Source organism: Muscardinus avellanarius, assembly GCF_963383645.1.
Source record: "Muscardinus avellanarius genome assembly, chromosome: 8".
Lineage (NCBI taxonomy): Eukaryota > Metazoa > Chordata > Mammalia > Rodentia > Gliridae > Muscardinus > Muscardinus avellanarius.
This window is the reverse complement of record NC_137794.1, coordinates 25262593-25283731: the sequence shown is the minus strand read 5'-3', so window position 1 is coordinate 25283731 and position 21139 is coordinate 25262593. Positions and strand designations below refer to the sequence as shown.

Genomic DNA, 21139 nt, shown 5'->3' with positions numbered 1-21139 from the left:
AGTAAAAGAGCAGAGTCATGGCCCTCGAGATAAAGAGGCAGGAGAAACTCTCTGGCTCACATGCACACCTAGAGCAGTTACAAAAGCTGAGACTATGCTCACTTTATTTTTATTTTTTGCGGGTTTGGGAATGAAACTCAGGGGCATTCTACCTCCACTAAGCTCACTTTAGTGAAGAATTCTCTTAGCATCAAGAGGTAAAATATTTAGTAGTTCAGAAAGTTATTAATATTAATGTATATATAGTAAAAATAAGAGAAGTATAGTTTAATATAATGTATGAGAAATAGACTTAAATAATATGCTGAATTTTAGTACTAATGTCTTGTAAATAAATTTATTATTTGAAGTCATTTTTATGGGGTTAGATAAGAAATGAAAATCAACAGTTTATGAGCTAAATGTTATATTACAGTATTTTCTTGATGGACTAATATATAATTCTTATATTTTTTAATTATAGTATCTCACATGGTACTATACTACAAAGTGAATATAGATGACTTAATTTTTGTCTGTAGGGAAATATGTATTAAGATACTGTATCATATATAAATAATAAATATAAGAGGCTTTAAGGCTGTTAAAAGAATAATGGACAATATTCTGTAGTCAGAATATTGGGACCAACAAGTATTTTCTTCAAATGTTTTCTATTCAAACAGTTATTAATATTTTAGACTCTTCAGACTATACAATCTCTTCCACAATGTGTTACGTAGCGCAGAAGCATATAGACCATATAAAAACAAATGAGTTTAAATGTGTTCAAGTGAAATTTTATTCACAAATAAATGAGCATTTGGGAGGCTGAGACCTCAGCTACTTAGCGAGGCCATTTGCAACTCAGTGAGACCGTGTTTCAAAATTAAAAAGACACACACACACAAAAAAAAGAGGGTTGGGGGTGTAGCTGGGAGGTAGAATGCCCCTGGATTCCATCCCTAGTGCAGCAAAAAAAAAAAAAAAAAAAAAAAAAAGAAATGCATTGAGGGTTTGGACAGCACTATTTTGGGGCCACATTGTGCTGATTCCTGAAAAACAAAACTTGTTCTGTATGCTTTTGCTTTTCCATCCTGATACAGCTTTATAGTTACAAAGTTTAATCAAATAACAAACCAACTTACCTTTTCACCAGGAATTCCAGGAACTCCAAGTTCACCTTTATTACCAGCTGTACCCTAAAATGTATAAAATGTTTATTAGATATTTTTGAAAGGTGCATGAATTATAATACCATATTGACTGTACTGTTTTATAGTTAAGTGGATTTTGCTTACATTAAAGTTCGTGCTTCAAGTTCCTTCCTCTTACTGCTCACAAGTTTTTAAAGTAGACTTTTGACAATTGCTAATTTGAGTAATCCAAACTAAAACTAAATGTTATTCTCAGATATATATATATTGATTCTATTGCTCTTACCTCAATACTAAAAATGAGTTTGAGTCAAAAGCTACTTTCTAACCTTAACTTGAATTGAAAGCTACTTGATATTTTCCATTCAAATAAGTCATTAAATTTCAGAATCTAAGGTATTCATATTAGAATCATTTAATGTGCCTTCTTATGCGCCCCCTAGGTAAAACCCTGAAGCTGGGTCAACCTAAATGTCAGCTTCCCTGCTTTTTTACCTCCACTGCCAAACAAGACTGAAAAGCCTGCCCGATGGACCTCTGTGGCTTCCATGGCTGCCTTGATACATCTATCACAAACTTAGTCCAATAAACTCATCCTTACAGAAGTGGAAAACAATATAAACTTTTTTAATAAGTTGCTCTATCATTAATGCCTGCTAAAGATTAAGAAACATAATTTTATGAGTATAAATATTATTATTACACTGACATTTGTTAATTTCAGATTTAAGACACAATTTTAACATCTGGTTCCTATAGATAATATTATATCAGACTGGATAAAATTGATACAAAAAGAACCTGTGATTTAATCTAATATATTTAATATGGGATTATAACGGATTAAGAAACATTTCTATGCTTATATTCAGATAGGAAAGAAGCCAGAACCATGATATTAAGCTCTACTTCTGTGGGGTTATTACTAAGAGAAAATATTCCTTCTTAAATTTTGTGAACATATTTTAATTCAATTAATTTTTATGGGTGTGCTATGACTACAGAATGGGTATATGAGTAATGTCAGATTGAAAATAAAATAAGGGAAGCTGACTAGTAATCTTTGCATTAGCACACTAGACTATTCAAAATGGAAATTTCTCTCATGGGATTAGAGGGTAAGAGAAGTTAAAGGAAATCAATAGCAGTTTGGGGCCAAGGAGTCAAGTAAGTTAACTTATTTCATTTTAAATTGTTTTGATTTTCTCCCAGAGCATATCAGCAAAGCAATTATTTCCTAGAGTCAATAGTTTTGGGGAAATTAACTGAAGAGGTAGAAGATAGTAAAGTGGAAAATTATTTTCCATATAGAGCTCAGATCACAGTACTCCCTTAGGTTCAGAAACATTAAAATTTAGCTGCTATTTTACAAAACTCTACATTTTAACTCTGAAATTGGTGAGGATATTAGCAAGGGTCTTAAAGAACTTGGAGAGAATTGTAGTTGCTAACCATACTTGCTAAGAAAGGGGAATTAAAAGATTCATAAAATTTTAATAATGGAGTCTGAATAAAAAAAGTATTATTATTTCAAATAATGTCTGCCCATTAGTATTAGGCAGAAGGCATGGTTAGAATAGTTTGGTTAGATGTTCCTGATATAGAATATTGGTCCAAACCAGGTGCTTAAATACAAGCAATGGTATTTCAAATCATATTAAACTGAGAGAGATTCATCAGCTTTATTTTAAAAAATAACAGTAAATCATATTAATAATGTACCATATTGTGAATAAGAAAAGTAGACAAATAAACATTAAATCATACAAAGACTTGTGGCTTATTTCAAAGTATTTCAGATTCTTCATTAACTAATTATAAATATTAAGCTAAAATTGATCAGATCAATATATGAAGAATTTTGTTTTTTAAAAAAGTATAACATAAGAGTTAATAATATAATACTCTTCTATAATTAACTTATTGAGCTAGAGATATTCCTTGTAAATTGACTCTTTTTCCTGCTTGGTGGAATCTCCTTAGCAATTGGTCAGTAGAATTTACAGGTTCTAGAAACCGCTGATGGCAATTTAAACTTGTAGTATTAACTCATTCATTTAATATATTTTTGCTCCTTTTATGTGCTGTTCTGTGTATGAAGGTCATAGAAACCATACTCTAATGGGGAAATACAGAGGTGAATAGTGATAATGTGTCAGGTAGCAATAAAAGTGCTAAGAAAAAAAGAGGTGGAATACACACACACACACACACATGCGCACTGGGGATTGAACCTATAGGTATTCTACCGCTAAATTATACCCCCAGCAACAATTTTTTATTTCTTTATTTGGTGGTACTGGGGTTACTGGAAGCCCTTCTACTTCTGGGCTACACTCCCAGACCTATTTTGTTCTTTTTTATTTTTTTTGGAAACAGGGTCTCTTAAGCCAGCTGGGCTGGCTTCGAACCTGTGTGATCCTCCTGTCTCTGCCTCCCAAGCGCGGGGATTACAAGCATGGGCCACCACGCCCGGCTTTTATTTCTTTATTTGGAAACAGGGTCTCACTAGGTTTCTGAGAGACTTGCTACATCGCCAAGACTGGCTTTGAACCTGTGATTCTCCTGTCTCAGCATCCCAAGTACTGGAATTACAAGCATGCACCATCATACCCAGCTTATGATGTTTTTTACAGAAACGTTAGAACAGGTCCTTGATTTTTTTTTTTTTTGCTTTGTTTTGTGGTACATGGATTAAACCCAGGGATATTCTACTGTGCGCTACAATTTCAGCCCTATTCTTTATTCTTTATTTTTAAAACAGGGTCTCACTAAGTTGCAGAGGGCCTCACTAAGTAGCTAAGGCTTGCAGTGTACCTGCAATCCTCCTTTCTCAGCCTTTTAAGTACTGGGATTACAAGTATGCACCACCACGCCCGGCCCAGGTATCATATTTTAAAGTGGTTTTTGAACATAAATGATATAAAGGAGAGAGCCAAGTGGGTATCTAGAAGCACCTTCCAGGTAAATGCAAGTTGGTAAAAAGAACTCAGAACAGGAACAGGCGCAGAGGGAGCGAAGCAGGCAATATAGAGAGTAGAAAAGGGAAAGTTCACATTATGTGAACCTGTGTAGCCTATGGAGAGAGGTTAGGGGTTTGCCTTTAAAGAGAAGTCACTTGTAGGTTTGACTCAGGTGGGACAGGATTTACTGACATGTTTATTCAGAATAGTTGTCTAATTCATAGTATATTTGCATAAATAAAAATAAAATTCATTCCTTATGAAGTTGCTGCAATACAATAAAGATTCTTCAAATTAACAATTTTAAAAGTACCCTAGTGGTAACACATAATTTAAAAATACATATGGGAATTGTATTCTTAAAATTGTTTTCTGCTGGGCGTGGTGGTACATGCCAGTAATTCAAGAACTTGGGAGGCTGAGAAAGAAGAACCGCAGGTTTGAGGTCAGCCTCAGCAATTAAAAATCCATTAAAAATCAATTAAAATTCTAAGGTATCTTACAAAAGATTTATTTTTTATCAAATCAATAGGAAATTAAATTCAACTTAAGAGAATTATCTCTACATCTCCTTCAATAGGTGAACAAAGAGAAATTAGAGGGAAAACATATTTGTTGAATTTCTCTAATGTTTCAGTTCCTGTGACTAAGTGCTTTCAATACAGCGTTTTGTATTTCTTCTTTGCAATCAACAACAGACTCCGTACTTTTACTTATTATTTTCAAAACCACTATGAGGTATTCAGGATTCAGTCCTGGGTGTTTCAGACTCCAAGGGGGTACTCTTTGCAATATATTGTCCTATCTCTCTTCAATATTCTTCCTTTAGCTTACAGATCAAAAGGTAAACCTTTAGAATAAGACCTTGTTTGCTTACTAACACTGCAATTCTGACCACTTAATAAAATTCACTGTTCAGTATGCCCAATCACTAAATGACTTTTGACCAAGTCATGTGGGTATTTTGTGCACCTGTTATAATCATGAAAATCTATATCCCATAATCAAACACTGAGTGAAGTCCTCTTTTTTTATTGGTACTAAAGTTGCGGGGTGAACCAGTGCAACAGGGACAGGAATAAACTCATCTCCAGCTCCGAAAAATGAAACAATACATCCGTGTTTGTTACAAATGCCATGAAAGCGGAATGCATTCATAGCCATGGTCATCGGACATTTTTGCAAGGCCAAGGATATGCTGGTTTAATCTAATGCTGGTATGTGCTCTAAACAAATGGAGGAAATAAATTTGTTTCATTTTATAGATTATTGACTTATTCTAGTTGTTTTTATTCTGCCACTAAAATCTCCTTCCATTATGAATCTTGTATATCTGTAATTTTAAAACAAATTTTATTATTTTAAAACCATAATGTGGATGGGAAGTCACCTAATGCATTGCAACTCTTGGACACATTTTCCTGTAATATACCTTACAGATGTGACATATAATAAATTTTCTAATATTTACCATCTTTATTACTACCATCCTAGTCTTTTTACTGCTGTTTATTTCTATGCAAGGAAGAAATGTTCCTTAAATAATCACAAGGTTATCAACTCAGTGAGGCCAGGCCCTGCACTTTGTTACTGCTTTAGCTGCAGCAGCTAGCACATGTGGTGTTGAATTATTAGGCTCTCAAATAGTATTTGATGGTTAATGAATGGATAACGAAAAACAGATAATTAGATATTATAGTAGAAGACACACCAAGAGAAGAGAGGGGAAAATATGTCTTTGAAAAGTATAAACAGGTTAATGACCAACACATAAGAAATTTCTCTTTGGTAGTCATCTAAAATATGATAGAATTGGTAAATCAAAGACAGGAAAACCAAGTCAAGGAGTGTGTGTGTGTGTGTGTGTGTGTGTGTGTGTGTGTGTGACATCACAGCACCAACAATTAAGCTGCATAGTCCTTTCCCAAGCATGATTGCATCACCTATGGTTGGTAGAACAAACACCCTCCTTTACAGATAAGGAAAAGGAAGCATCAAGCCAGCTGGCTTGGCTGAGTTCACACTGCTAACCAAAGGAGAGTTAGGATTAATCCAGAGATCTTTCTACTGTACGAATCCTCTGGATTATATTACCTTAAGGGCATCATTGTACCTATACTTGATTATCCCAGCTGTTAAGATGAAGATAAAAATATCAGGCTGACTTTCTTTATGAGAGTATGAGAATGAAATAAGCTATTACAAGTTGGAAAGTACCCTGATCACAGAACACAGATAAATAATACTGAATGTTTTTAGGAAACAGAGAAGCCCTCAAGAAGGCACGGGAGTTCATAGGCCTAGGTCCGGATCCCAATCTGGTCTAAAGCTATATAGCCTTGGGTGATAATTTAAGCTTCCTAAACTTCAGTTTCCATCTGTAAAGATGTAATGCTGATTCCTAACTAACACAAAAAGTATTATGAGGATCAAGTAAGATAGCATTCCAAAGCACTCTTTTCAGCATCTGACACATAAACAGAAACACTTGCTAATGCTGTAATGGCACGTTTTGTTTGAATAAAGGAGTTCTTAGACTAGTTATTTTGAATTAATGTAAAGCAATGATACCCGGAGAACTATGATAAAATAATTGTAAATGCCCTGTTCTACCTCAAAAAATTCTTCTCTGACACCTACTGTTCTGCCAGCTATTCCCATGCAAGGTACAATAGGCAAGCACTTATTGAGTGTTATAGGATTGTAACTTTGTTGAAGCTCTGTAGGGTCAGCTACAACTCTGACATTAGAATCCTGCCTTTAAAAAGAAGTCCAATTAAACTGTTCTTTTATGCCAGCCTTCCAATATTTCCTCCAATTCACACATGAATGCTGGTGTGCTCCTTCTTATTTCAGTAATCAGTATCTTAATAGAGTCTGTGATAGCCTTTTACTGAAGCATATGTTGGAATGGAATATAGAAAACTGTCTTTGAAGTCAGTTTTGAACAAACCTTCTTGACCCAACAAGGTTGGTTGTGTGTCTTACCGGCTCTCCTTTCTGACCAGGTGAACCTGGAGCTCCTGGCGATCCTGCTTCTCCCTGGGAAAAACCCAATTACTGTGTTAGCAAACATTCTGTCACATTGATCATGTAAATACAAAGCTGGCAATAGCAAGCTGGAGCTCTGCTCTCCCCAGCCACGCTCACCCTCTGATGGGAGCCTTTCACCACCTTCAAGAGGCTCCAGACATACGCTGCTTATATCACCTCCTCCAGGTGCACTCCCGCAGGAAGGATACAGCCTCCTCCTCTACTACACACCCACCACAACTGACCCTGCAGTTGCCTTTCTCAAGGAACTTTCTACGCAATGTTGCTGGCCAGAGGAGCGTTGCCTACTCTCAGCACAGGTCTTGTGGCTTCACATAGGGCCATTCACATCCACAGAATGAGTTCATGTAGGTCTGTGGGCCCAACCTCCCTGATGAGGAACTCATATGAGGACAGGTAAAACCAATTACATGAGTAGCTCTTTCCCCCGCAACCTCCACACAAACACCACCAGCTGATGGGGAAGAGAGACAGCTGTGGGGAAATGGGGGCATACTGGGCAAATACAGACACCACCAAAAGAGATACCATCTAAAGTATTTCTGTGTATGTTTGTTGAAAAGCAGGCTGTATGTTTGCTTCAGCCCTGAATTCCCCCAACTGTAAGCTATTGCTGGCACATGTTAAGTACTCAGTACCTGCCTGTTATATGGGTGGCTCCTCCCTTCACCTCTCTATAAACTCTAATTCACATCCTGAAAGGAAGAGGAGATAGGTCAGAACCATCCAGGTGCATAGATAAGAAATCTTATCTCCAATTCCCTTTATTTTTATTTATTTTATTATTACTATTACTGTCATTTTATTTTTATTGTTGTGGTTCCAGGGATCTTACCTTTGAGCTACACCTCCTTCCCTGTTCTTTTTTTTTTTTTTAAGGGTTTTACTAAGTTGCTGAGGCTGGCCTTTGAACCTGTGATCCTCCTGTATTAGCCTCTCAATTATTAAGATTACAGGTGTGTGCTACTGTGCCTGACTCCAGTTCCCTTTATATAGCCCACTTTGGCAGTTGTTTGGCTTAGGAATTGAATCAGTAGGCACGGAAGAACAAGACACATGGTGTTTATCAGAGGTCACAGTCAGGAGCCTGTTGTCTGTGTGGAGTGGCTTTTCAGGGGGCACCAATTAAACTAGCGCACCTTGCTTGGGATGCACTGGCACAAGCCTTGGAGTTCCTGCTCTGCCGGCAGATATGCAGACATTTGGCTGGCGTGAGCTGTTGCTGATGATGACGTGGTACTTCCAAAGTCCTCCTGCTCTGGGCACTAAAACCAAAAAAGAGGATTTAGAGAATGTCATCACTTCCCAATGCTGGCTCCACCAAACAGGAGAGACTGGCTGCCTGCAAGAACTTCCTCTTTGTGTGTGTGTATGATACTTGGGATGGAACCCAGGGGCATTGCACCTCTGAGCTATACCCCTAGTACTATTTTTTAGTCTTTATTTTGAAACAGGGTCTCACTAAGTTGCGGAGAACCTCACTAAGTAGCTGGGGCTGTCTGCGAACCGTGATCCCCTGGTCTTAGCCTCCCAAATGCTGGGATTACGAGCATGCGCCACCATGCCCGGCTCCTTCTTTTTTATTTTTATTTTTGGTGGTGCTGGGATCTAGGACTTCCCACTTTTCAGTCAAACACCGGCACCTGTGTGTGAAAGTAGGTCAAACCTTGGCTCTATCACTGAGCTACAATGTGTTTAATTACACTGATGACACATATGGAAGGTATTAAATCTGATTATTTTAGTGGGTGACTTTATGATAGGTACAATATTGTACATTTAAAATAACTGCATTCATAGAGAAGTGTGTGTGTGTGTGTGTGTGTGTGTGTGTGTGTGTGCATTGAACCCTGGTGCATTCTCTCTCTGAGCTATGCTACACCCCCAGCCCTTTTCATTTTTTATTTTTGATGGCAAAGCTATAATGCTCTTTTGTTTTTATCTTATTGGTGCATTGTAATCATACATCTTGAAGTTCAGGGTGTTAGAGGCGCAGACACACTGAGCCCTGCCCCGGCTCCTCCCCCTCCCTCCCCTGAGCTAATGACTGGCTTTGATAATTGTGTCTGTACATCAAGACCTTTGAGGTGCTTCCCTCTCCCTGCTCCCAGCTCCCTCAGTTAGACGCCTTCTACACATCTAAGGTTTCTCCTCCTCTGTCTGGAGTCCCTCCTATGTTCTGTTCTCTTCCTAGCTTCCGCATATTAGGGAGGACATCCGACTTTTCACTTTTTGTGATATTTTTAAATTTTTTTGTGTGGGTCTGGGGATGGAACCCAGAGGCATTTGACCTCCAAGCTACACCCCCTGTTCTATTTTTTTATTCTTCATTTTGAGACAGGGTCTCACTGAGTTGTGGAGGGCCTCACTAAGTGGCTGAGGCTGTCCGCGAACCGCGATCCTCCAGTCTCAGCCTCCCGAATGCTGGGATTACAAGTGTGCGCCACCACACCTGACACATTTTTAAATTTTGAACCAGGATCTTGCTAAGTTGCTGAGAATCTTGCTCACTGAAAAGGCATGTGATTTAAATCCGTAAAGCAGAGTTACTTCAACAGGATGATTAGAAAGCATGCCAAGTAGAAAAAGGATTTTTTTCCATTCTAATATGTAATAAAAATATACTTTATTATAGTCCAGTGTCCTTTAAAAACATTAAAAGAGTATTCAATGTGACATCCAAGTGGTGAATTTTATACTTATTGAGTTTAGAACATGCTAGACAACATGAAGTAAAATTTGGTTACAAAAGAGACTCTTTTCTCAAAAAAAATTTAATCCAGATGGGGATTCTGATGAGCATATAAATGTATCCTTTCTTCTCAACATCATGTTCTAGGCTCCTCACCATGGTTAACTCTAGATTTTGCAGTTTTATGAAGAGAAAACATTAGAGCAAAGAGTTTGTATAATATAAATTAATATGCATGGAAAATATTTTCAAAATACAAAACAAATATTTTCAGTGGTTATCTACTATGGTGGAAGGTCATGGTTGATATGTATCTTCTTTTTTCTATTTGGGAATATTTTCCAGGTTTTCTAAGATAAAACATGAATAACTCTTGTAACAAATTATTTTGAAAAGTGGGTAGCACTCTAATACTTGTGATAACAATATAGACAAAACTAGCACCCAGAATACTGTGATTAATCCCTTATCTGCACCCTCTAATCTTTTCATATCCATCCTCTCTAGATTTATTGACCAGTTATTTATCTTACAATTTACAAGTCTGAAAGTCTAAAGACCACATTCAAGTGAAACAAGGCTATCACCCAAACAATTTGTTCACCCTACATGATTATTTATCATTTTCTAATCAGTTTTTGCCCCATAGGTCCTCACTGAAATAATCTCGATCCCCTTAGAATTCACAATTTTTATCCTGGATAGTTCAGCAGTTACGTCGGTGACTTGAACTACTTTATGCCTTGGGCCTGATGATTAAACCGTCTCCTTCTCTAAGAGTGCCTTAAAGACAAAACATACAACATACAACTAGGGACTTGTCCTCTCATAAAAACCTCTGGTTTTTATTTGACACATATTCAGTTAATTAGCCCTTAAAATTTCAATAACATTTCTCGTTTACTTTAAACAAATGTTGCTGGTTTCTTTCTTCTCTTTGTATTTGTTCATTTTTTCTAAGTCTGTAGTCATGAAACTTGACTGTTTCAGAAAAGGAAAATCTAATTTAACACAGTGAAGGAGTACGTAGATAGATGATCTGCAATGAGTTTCACCTTTGAAATGCTCCATAAATAGTAACATCAAAAACACCTATAATTTTTTTTTTTAAGTTTCAAGACAAAATTAGATTTTTTTTTTTTTTTTTTTGGTGGTACTGGGGTTCCTGGAAACCCTTCTACCTCTGGGCTACACTCGCAGACCTATTTTATATTTTATTTGGAAACAGGGTCTCTTAAGTCAGCGCGGCTGGCTTCAAACCTGTGCGATCCTCCTGTCTCTGCCTCCCAAGCGCGGGGGATTAAAAGCGTGTGCCACCACGCCCGGCCAAAATTAATTTTAAAACATATACACTGAAAATTTCTTATTTCAAAACACTTTTAAAAATAAAAGAAGGAAAAGAATAATACAGTTGGTATCAAAAGTATAGCAAGTACATTTAAATGCCCTTTAGGTAATTATCTTCCAAACTATGCATTCCTATTTGTAAAATGTAACATATTTCTATTTACTAATAATCATTAAGTGGATGGTGATATACTCTTCTCCCAAATAATTACCAGCATGAAAAACATAGTGTTTAGTTTTTCCATAGTTGGGATGAATTTCTAACTTATTTCCTACTCTAAAACTAATTCCCAAATAATACTTCAAAAACATGATTAAAAGACATTTGTTTACAATGTGTGAAATCATGTCACTGTTTTTTTTTTATTACTAAACCACTTCATCTATCACCTATGCTTCCTTACACAGTTTTTCATTAAAATTCAGGTTGAAAATGTCTATTAGGTAATGACATGGGACAGTAATTATTGGACAAGAATATAGATATATCCAAACATCATTATGCTTCATCAACGAACAAATGTATACCAAAACTTTGGTAGATACACACAACGGAATTTTACTCAGCCATAAAGAAGAACAAAATTACATCATTTGAAGGAAAATGGATGGAACTCAAGATTATTAACACCCAGTCCCCAAGGACAAGTAAATGCATGTTCTCTTTTCTATGTGGAAGCCAAAAAGATTTTCAGAAATAAAGGCAACAGCAGAGAGATGAGCAGAGACTCCAGGGGAGTGACTGCAGGGGATTAAGGAGGAGAGGAGGGGTGAAGATGAAGTCATAAAGAAGGCATAGTAGAAATAATGCCATGAAGGTTCACAAAATTGCCACTTTTAATGTTAAAGACTTGCAGGGTAAGGGGGGAGGAAGGGGAACCTGATGGGGAGGGCAAGAGTTGTGTACATGTATTTTTCTAACATTCTGTACTTCAATAAGATGTTAAGTTACAATTCACCCAATTAAAAAAAACATTGTTGCTTCTCAACCAAATAAATTTTTATTTTAAGAGATCTTTCATCAAAAAAGCACAATTAGCTAAAAGAAACTTTTGGAAAGTTAAGAATATGTGGCTCCAGGAAGTCTCGATATTTCAAGTCTGTAGATAGGCATTCTAAATTATCTTTTTAGATATTTATAGAAAGATATTTGGCTGGCTTTCATTTTACTTGGAATGAGAGCCATAAACTGGGTTGGCAATGTGCTTTACACAGCCAAGTTACATAAGCGAAGCATACCCTATTTGAAAGACTAGCTATGCTTTCTCAATTAGGAACATTTGTGTGTACCCAAAGTACACAAGATAGCTACAAATATTTATACTTAAAATTTAGTGATTAAATTTTCATATAAAATTTATATGGCAGATGTAGAAATTCTAGAAATCTAAGATCTGAAGAAAAAATATTTTTAAAATTTTTTATTGGTGCATTGTAGTCATACATCTTAGTGGGGTACAAAATGAGGTATACATGCATACAGCACTCATTTAGCCCTTCCCCAATTCCCACCTCATTCCCTCCCTCCTCCTTTCCTATGCCCTTTTGGTAAGTTTTTTTTTTAAATAATGTTTAGATTTTAAAAAATTTATTTTAGAATTTTTTAAAAAAATTTTTAGAGAGGCCCTTTAAGAGACCTCTCCTTTAGTAGCTGTTAAATTAATAAATTAAGAAACAATGCAATCTAGGTGTCCATCAAGAGATGAATGATAACAGAAATGTGTATATACATGCAGTGAAATTTTACTCATCAAAAAAAAAAAAGGGCAAAATGATAACATCTGCAGGAAAATGCAAGAAACCAGAGAGTGTTATGCTAAGTGAGATCAGCCAGTCTCAAAGAGTCAAACAAAGGTCATATGTTTTCTCTATATGTTGGAGCTAGTGAAAATAGAGAAACCATGGGAACTTTAGATAAACGAGAGAGAGACCAGTAGAATATTGAAAGGGATTTCGAGGAGGGAAGTGGGGAGGGGGAGAAAGGAGAATTGATGAAGGAAACAGTTCAAATAATGCTGTGTCCACATAAAAAGATGTCACTACCCATCTCACTAATATGTGTGGAGATAGATGGGTAGCTGGGTGGGATCCAGAGGGAAATGCTGTGTGCACGTACCACTTTGAACCTCACTATGATGTATAATAACAACCAGTACACGTATATTTTAAAAGAAAGTCATGGTTTAGTTACCTTCTATGAACAAAGCACTAGAAATAATGAGCATAAAACTGAAATTTCTCTCATAGAGTCTAAATTGTACTTGAATGAATTAAAAATATAATTATATCTAATAGAAGATGGCTCACATGATGATTGCAACATGAGTCATAGAAAGTACTGATTGTGGCCGGGTGTGGTGGTACATGCTTGTAATCCCGGCATTTGAGAGGGATCCTCCTGAGACTGGAGGATGGAGGTTCCTGGGCTGCCTCAGCTACTTAGTGAGGCCTTCTGCAACTTAGTGAGACCTTGTTTCAAAATAAAAAAAAAAAAAAAAAAAAAAAAAAACCAGAGCTGGAAATGTAGCTCGGAGATAGAATGCCCCTGGTACTGATTTCAGTATTTATCTTGGAATGAAGTATCGTTATAAATCATCGTACCCTTAGATTGTGAATATTTAGAATGAGAAGCTAAGGAAATGGGCTTATATTTTGTTGCTGACAGTCACCCAAGGCTATGAGGATAAGACGGGTGGGCAGGGAAACCGTCATGTTTATTAACCCTGTTCCTCAGCGCAGTACCTAGAATATCAGTGTTTTTGAATAATACATATTTTCTGAAAGAAAGTAAATGAATATAAAAAACAGTGATTTTGAGACTTATGTGGGTATGCTGCCAAGAAAAAGAATGGGAGATGGGAAAGGCATTGGTGATGATACAAAAGTCCAGACAGGAGAAAAACTGGATTCTACTGATAAGAGGGGAGAAAGATAAGGATAAAAAGCGCAAAGCAGCCGGGCGTGGCGGCGCACACTAGGAATTCTAGAATTTTGGAGGCTGAGACAGGAGGATCACAGGTTCATGGCCAGCCTGCAACTTTGTGAGACACTGTTTCAAAATAAAAATTAAAATAGAGCTGGGAATAAAGCTCAGAGGTAGAATGCTACTAAATTCAATCCCCAATCCCCAATCCCCCCCCCACACACACACACACACAAGTATATTACAAAGGGAAACTCAGGGTGTGGGCAGATGTGTGAAAATCAAGTAGGATCATAGACTTAAACAGCTGTAAGTGGAAGATGATGATGCCGCTGTAGGAAAATTGTTTTGGAGAATGGCATAAATTTTTCTTTTAGTTATGCTGAGACTTGGTGAAGAAAACAGTTCAAATAATCCTATGCACATATATGAAGTTATCAGTACCAATCTCAATAACAAGTATGAGTGGGGGGAGGAGGGAGCAGGCGGGACCTGGAGGGAAACACACGGCCTGCTGTGTGCAGGTATATTTCTAACACTCTGAACCTCATAGGATGTAAATTTAAAATTATGATGTATAATTACAATGCACCAATATAGGTATATTTTAAAATAAATATATTAAATATAAATTTTAAATAAAGTTATGCCAAGACTAAAATGAGGACATATCGTCCCTGAAACTCAGTGTGAACCTCTGGGATTAAATTTTTGAAAACTATAGAAAAGCACCATGAAGGCATGGAATAAATGACTCAGCTGACTTCAACATAATACACTTGCACCGCACAACACACGGACAGTCCAGACGAAGCAACTCAAAGATAACTGTGTTCTTCATTCTTCACTTACTGAGAAAATGAACTTACCTTAGCAGCTGGTATTTCACAACATGTTTCTTGAGCTATGAAATTTGCATTACAGTAGATTTTAAGTTGGTGAAGTTCAATCTATTAAAAAAAAAAAGCAGTAGGATACATCTTTAGTATTTTTGAGACTCTTAGGCAATTAACAGATGATAATTTAACTGGACAGAAAAGGGAAGCTACTGTAAATTGCTAGTAGATACTTTAATGTTAACAATTCATTATTGTATGAACTGCTTAAAAATAGTGCCAGATGCACAGGCAGATCTACAAAGGACATCAGGCAATGAAAGTAGTTGCAATGTGGGCGTGGTGGGCACATTTGTAATCCCAGCATTCCCGTTCCAGTTCAAGGACAGCCTCAGCTACTTAGTGAGGCCCTCTTCAACTTAGTGAGACCGTGTTTCAAAATAAAGGATACAAAATAGGGCAGGGGGTGTAGCTCAGAGGTCAAGTGTCCCTTGGCTCCATTCCCAGACCCACAAAAAAAAAAAAAGAAGAAAGGAAGGAAGGAAGGAAGGAAGGAAGGAAGGAAGGGAGGGAGGGTAGTTGCAAACCTTGGCTAATTGTTTCAAACAATAATAAAGTAGTATTTAATTGAAGAGAGGTATTGGTAGGCACTGCAATAATGGGTGTGCACAAAATGAGCACATTTCAATTTAAAAATTCTAAAGAAAAAGTGAAGTATAAAGCATGAGCATACACAAAAGTTTTATCCATAGTTCAGACTTCCGATTTGAGGCACTGAATAGATGCACAATTCTCAGTAAGGAAAAAGAGAAGGTATCTAATTTTATCTGAGTTTCCTGAATTCTGTCTAAAACCTATGGATTTTATATTGCTATACTTAAAATTGTTTTACAAAAATAATCAATTCTGTTTTCTCAGCAGATTCACATTTATTAGTATTTGAATATGAAATTAAAAGTAGTACATGTTTGAAAGTATAATCACACCTTTAAATGAAAGATCAAATAACTGTCTAAATTAAAGCAAACCATACTTAATGGTGAAAAACATCAATATGTAAATGCTTAAATAAGCTGAATGCCTTAAGCACTGAAGTATTATATTACATGGTGTGTATGTGAAGTACTGGGAATGGAGCTCAGGGGCCTTCTACCTCTAAGCTATACCCCCAGCCCTATTTTATTTTATTTTATTTTTATTTCTATTTTTTGCGGTCCTGGGGATGGAAACCAAGGGCATTCTACCTCTAAGCTACACCCCAGCCCTATTTTATTTTATTTTATTTTTATTTCTATTTTTTGCGGTCCTGGGGATGGAAACCAAGGGCATTCTATCTCTGAGCTACACCCCCAGCACTATTTTTTTATTATTTATTTTATTTATTTATTTATTTTTGGTGGTATTGGGGTTCCTGGAAGCCCTTCTACCTCGGGCTACACTCCCAGACCTATTTTTTACATTTTCATTTTGGAAACAGGGTCTCCTAAACCAGCGCACGCGGCTGGCTTCGAAACTGCGCGATCCTCCTGTCTCTGCCTCCCAAGCGCGGGGATTACAAGCGTGCGCCACCACGCCCGGCCTTATTATTTATTTTGAAACAGGGTCTCACTGAGTTGCAAAAGGCCTCACTAAGTAGCTGAGACTGTCCCTGAACCGCGATCCTCCTGTCTCAGCCTCCGGAATGCTGGGATTACAAGCGTGCACCACCACGCCTGGCTCTATTTTATTTTTTATGTGGAAACAAAGTCTCACTAAGTTGCTCACCCCCTCATTAAATTGCTGAGTCTGAGTTCAACCTGTCTCAGCCTCCCAAGTACTGGGATTATAAGCAGTGTGCCATCACTCCCGGCTTAAATAATGTTTTATATAAGTAGATATTTGTTGGAACCTTCAAAATAGTTTGTGGTTGAAATTTTATAAATTTAATAATTTTATGATAGTTTTATCATAACATGGGTCAGAATCTCTCCTCTCCTTCCTCTCTTCTCTATAAATTTCTGTAAGTTAATATAATATAGTTGTTTCCAATAAAACAGAAGTATAACAAAGATTACTTTGAGGTTAATCAATAAATATTTTCTATAGAAAGACCAAATGGTAATATTATAACAATTAATCCCATGATAATAAAAGACATCTGTGGTGAGTTGTAAGTCTCTATCTTACCACCATAAAAAGCAAGAAAAGAATGGGATTCGCAGCAGCCTCAGCTACTCAGTGAGGCCCTTTGCAACTCAGTGAGACCCTGTTGCAAATTAAAGAATAAAAACTAGGGCTGAGGTATACAGTACCACAAAAAAGAAAAAAAAAAAGAGCAATAAAAGAACAAAGAGCTCTAATTTTTGCTCTACACTGAGATGAATAAAATCTATTTGGCTCCAAGAAAGCATTAGGGACCCCAGACATCTTATGGATTCAGGAGCAACCTAAGATTTGCAGATAATGCAAAAGTTTGAGACTAAATGAAATTTGATAATTTTTGATTACCTTTTACAAGGTTATAAAGGTTAACTCTTATTTATATAGTTTAAGTACATTGTCTTACAAAGTCCAATTAAATATTGGCAGTAATACAAATTGTGTACAATGAAGACTAGGGATTCCAATTAATATTGTTCTTAACTGTCACCATTGTTATTAAAATATCCAATAAATATTGAAACCCTGTTGTGCACCATCCACTGTATTCAGCCCTGAATATCAATTACTTCACTTAACTTAGTTGAGTATCCATGGCATTCAAATTGAAATCAACCTAGTTCAGCTGTGCTTTCTTTATTCGTTATTTACCTTATAATCCTCCATTGGCCACAGTGTTATAAAAGAGGAATGTTTAGGGCTAAGTCTACACTGATTCTTACTGAACTGAAGGTGTATTTATTCAAAAATCTCGTATATCAGTTGAATCACCTCTTTCTTACAATAGCACATATAATTTAAAATCCAGTGATTAGAATTTTCTTTTCAGTAACATATATGGGAATAAATAAAACACTGTCACAACACAACAGGTCTTATGAATCATAGGACTTGTATGGAAATAATGAAAATTTAGTCCACTTAAAGTTTTAGTAAAACAAAGAGCCTTTAATATATATATTAGAGTTAATATATTATATATGCCATATATAATATATAACATAATAATATAGCATAATACATAACATTATATAATATATTATTATAATATGTCTATATGTATTGTTAATGAGACACAGGACACAGAACACTCAATCTTCAGAAGTTTAACTATAAAACTGGTTCCCACTCACAATAACTCCCTCTTCTTTCTCCACCACGAACTATCTCAGCTTGCTCTTTGGTTCTTCCAGGTCATCTGAAACCAGAGCCCACTTTGCTCTTACTAGTTGTGTGAGAGGCCAGATTCCATTCCCAAACACTGGTGATGAGGCGGTGCTACCATCTGTCCCCATTGTGTTGCTAGCACGCCCCAGAGCTGTCTTCCTCTCTGCCTGCATTCTGCTACTCAAACCTCTGCTATTCTAGCTGCTGGTCCCCACGTTCTGCCTTTGCCATTGGAGAATCCTTTCTGAAAGGTCTAATACTGTTGCCATTATGATTAATCCTTCTGCTAACCTTTAAGATTTTTGAAAGCAGGAGCCATAGTCCTTCCGCCCCAACCCCCTGCCATCTTACACTGGGGCTGAGTGCTGTGTCTGGCCTTGAATAGATAAATAAATTTGCAGAAAACTGGCCACACATTAGGTATAATGGCATAGACTATAAAATCACAGCTAGTCACTCCACTGGTTCTATTTAGTAGTTGACGATACTGAAGCTCAGGTAAATGACTAGCTAACTAGATAACACATCAGCACAAGTAGCTGAGCTAGGATTTAAAATGTCTGACCCCCAAGCCAGCTGGCCATCCCTAGTGCCAGCACAACCTGTCCTGTCCTCAGGATGGACTACTTTTGCTGCTCAGCCTGTTTAGCTCTCCATCCCTGAGACAGAATTACAATCACCAGTAAAATAAAATAATAATAGTTTATTGAATACACACACACACACACACATACACACACTTCCAGAGAGGCCTTTAGAAATAATAATCTTGCCAATTAGATATTTGCACAAAGTAATATTTTTAAAATATATTTGAACTGTTAAGTGCTGTGTGTTAACAGCACTGGCACTTCCTATTGGTGGTCAGTATTTTGATTTTTAGGCATTTTTCCTATTATTCTACCCACAAGAAAATGTGTAGTCATCAATTGATATCTCACTTTTAAAAGATTATAGGCCTTTCTATATCTCACTTTTTAAAGATTATAGGCCTTTTCTTTCCTAGAAAGAAAAATAGGTTATTTTTCTTTCTAGGAAAAATAGATAATTAGTCTATACTGGGCTTGCTTCAAATATAATTTTAAAGGATCTTTTCATGTAAAAGAATTTTTCTAGCCAATTTTTCTCATTCAAATGACCTACTGATATATTTAGTGACTGCATTTCTGTCTGACAAAACCCTGAAAAGCATCATAAGCATATAATTATAAGCATATATGAAAAATAGCTTGAAATACAAAGCAATTGCTATTGTGAGGATGAATAAATAGCCTATTGTTCTTGAATGAAAATACCAGATAATCTGGAGCTGTTTAATTTAAAGTTCATCTTTTTCTAGTCCTTTCTATTCAAAACATATGGGCTTAGGAAGAGCTTATATTTTGCAACACATTTTCCATTTTTACTAAAATTTATTTAAATAATCTTATTTTAAAGCATGACCAAATTCTTTTAAATTTGCTGACTAGAGAAAATAAATGAAAATAGAAGATAATGTAAATTGAAAATAAATAGCTATCCTTCATACATATGATGGCAAATCAAATAGTGATGAGAAAATAAACTATTACATAGTAATTAAAGGGAGATGTTTTTAACAAGATCTTTTGTTTTAACTTAGAAATGGAAATAGTTCTCTTTTTCAACTACCATTATGACTTACGTCCACGGGCTTGCCATCTGAGGCTCGTGCAGCAATGATTGTCCTGCCGTAGAAATTCATATCGTCCTTTTCTTCTGTCTGCTGATTCGCAATTAAATTACAATCCATGTAAAGTGAAATGACCCGGGATTGCACACCAATGCCAAGCTTATGCCACTGACGATCAAACAAACGACGGAGTTCCCGATTTTTGAAAATGTAGCTCAACACATCTCCCTCAGCAGCTTGGAACATAAATTCTATCACCTTCTTTTCACCATCAATTACTATTGAAATCTGAAAAATGAAAATTATCTTTAAGTGTTTTAAAAATCAGTGTTCAAAATTGTGAAAGCAGCGCAATTAAAGCTCAAGATGTATGTTCGTGTAACAGAAGCAGTTAGTACAATGTTGTAGGTGACACCTGTGTCCACTAGGTTTGTTAATGAGAAAGAACAGCAAACACCCAGCTGCAAAAATAGTTCCAATATGGGATCATATGCTTGTTCCTGAGAGAATATTTAAGAGTGTGTGCATGTCTATAATAATATAATTATTTGATACAATTTCATAATTGTATCATATACTATGATTCATAAGTGTATCACTCACTTTACATATAAATTGTGTAGAAATTTGTGTAAAATATAAAATTTATAGCCTTAAATTATGACATATAAATTACATACTTTATGTACATAAACATAAACTTATATACAAATTATTTTTCTATTTATTTAACTCAAGAATTCAATGTAACTGATTTGAAAAGAATGAGAATATAATCATTTCTTTTTGCAGAAAAACTGAGATCAATTTTTTTAATCTTTGATAATTTGAATGAAAAAGAAACATCTTATATGACATTTTATATTTTTATATGACATTAAAATGACATTTTATAGAGGACATACTCTTTAAGCTCAGCTCGGCTTCCCACCATAGACTTGTGACTGTAACAGCAGATAAAATGACTGACAAAACTGAAGAACACTTCAGTGCATACTTGCAGAAGCAAACATAAATGCATGATGCTAAGAAATAATTTTGAGGTCTCTGGAGTGCCTCTTTACAGCCCAAATGCCATTTCTTCTGCAACCCTTTCTAGACTCCTGCCCTCTCCATCACCTAATTTTGGTGAACTATCTTTCCATGCTCCTACAGTCCTGGGCAATGCAAAGCTTACCTCTACCACTGAAGTTGACCCTTCATATTATTAGTGTGCTGTATTATGCTCTTT

General features: G+C 36.1%; 1 protein-coding gene across 1 annotated transcript in view; it reads right to left on the bottom strand.

Annotated features, from left to right (window-relative positions):
• Positions 1 to 21139, bottom strand: part of COL19A1 (collagen type XIX alpha 1 chain) — a gene marked incomplete at both ends in the record, with an annotated part of 383978 nt that overhangs the window by 299470 nt on the left and 63369 nt on the right. The window contains 5 exons of the mRNA XM_080699922.1: positions 1128 to 1181; positions 7088 to 7141; positions 8293 to 8418; positions 14985 to 15065; positions 19921 to 20196. Of these exons, the coding sequence (XP_080556048.1) occupies positions 1128 to 1181; positions 7088 to 7141; positions 8293 to 8418; positions 14985 to 15065; positions 19921 to 20196 (591 nt within the window). The remainder of the gene's footprint in view (positions 1 to 1127; positions 1182 to 7087; positions 7142 to 8292; positions 8419 to 14984; positions 15066 to 19920; positions 20197 to 21139) is intronic.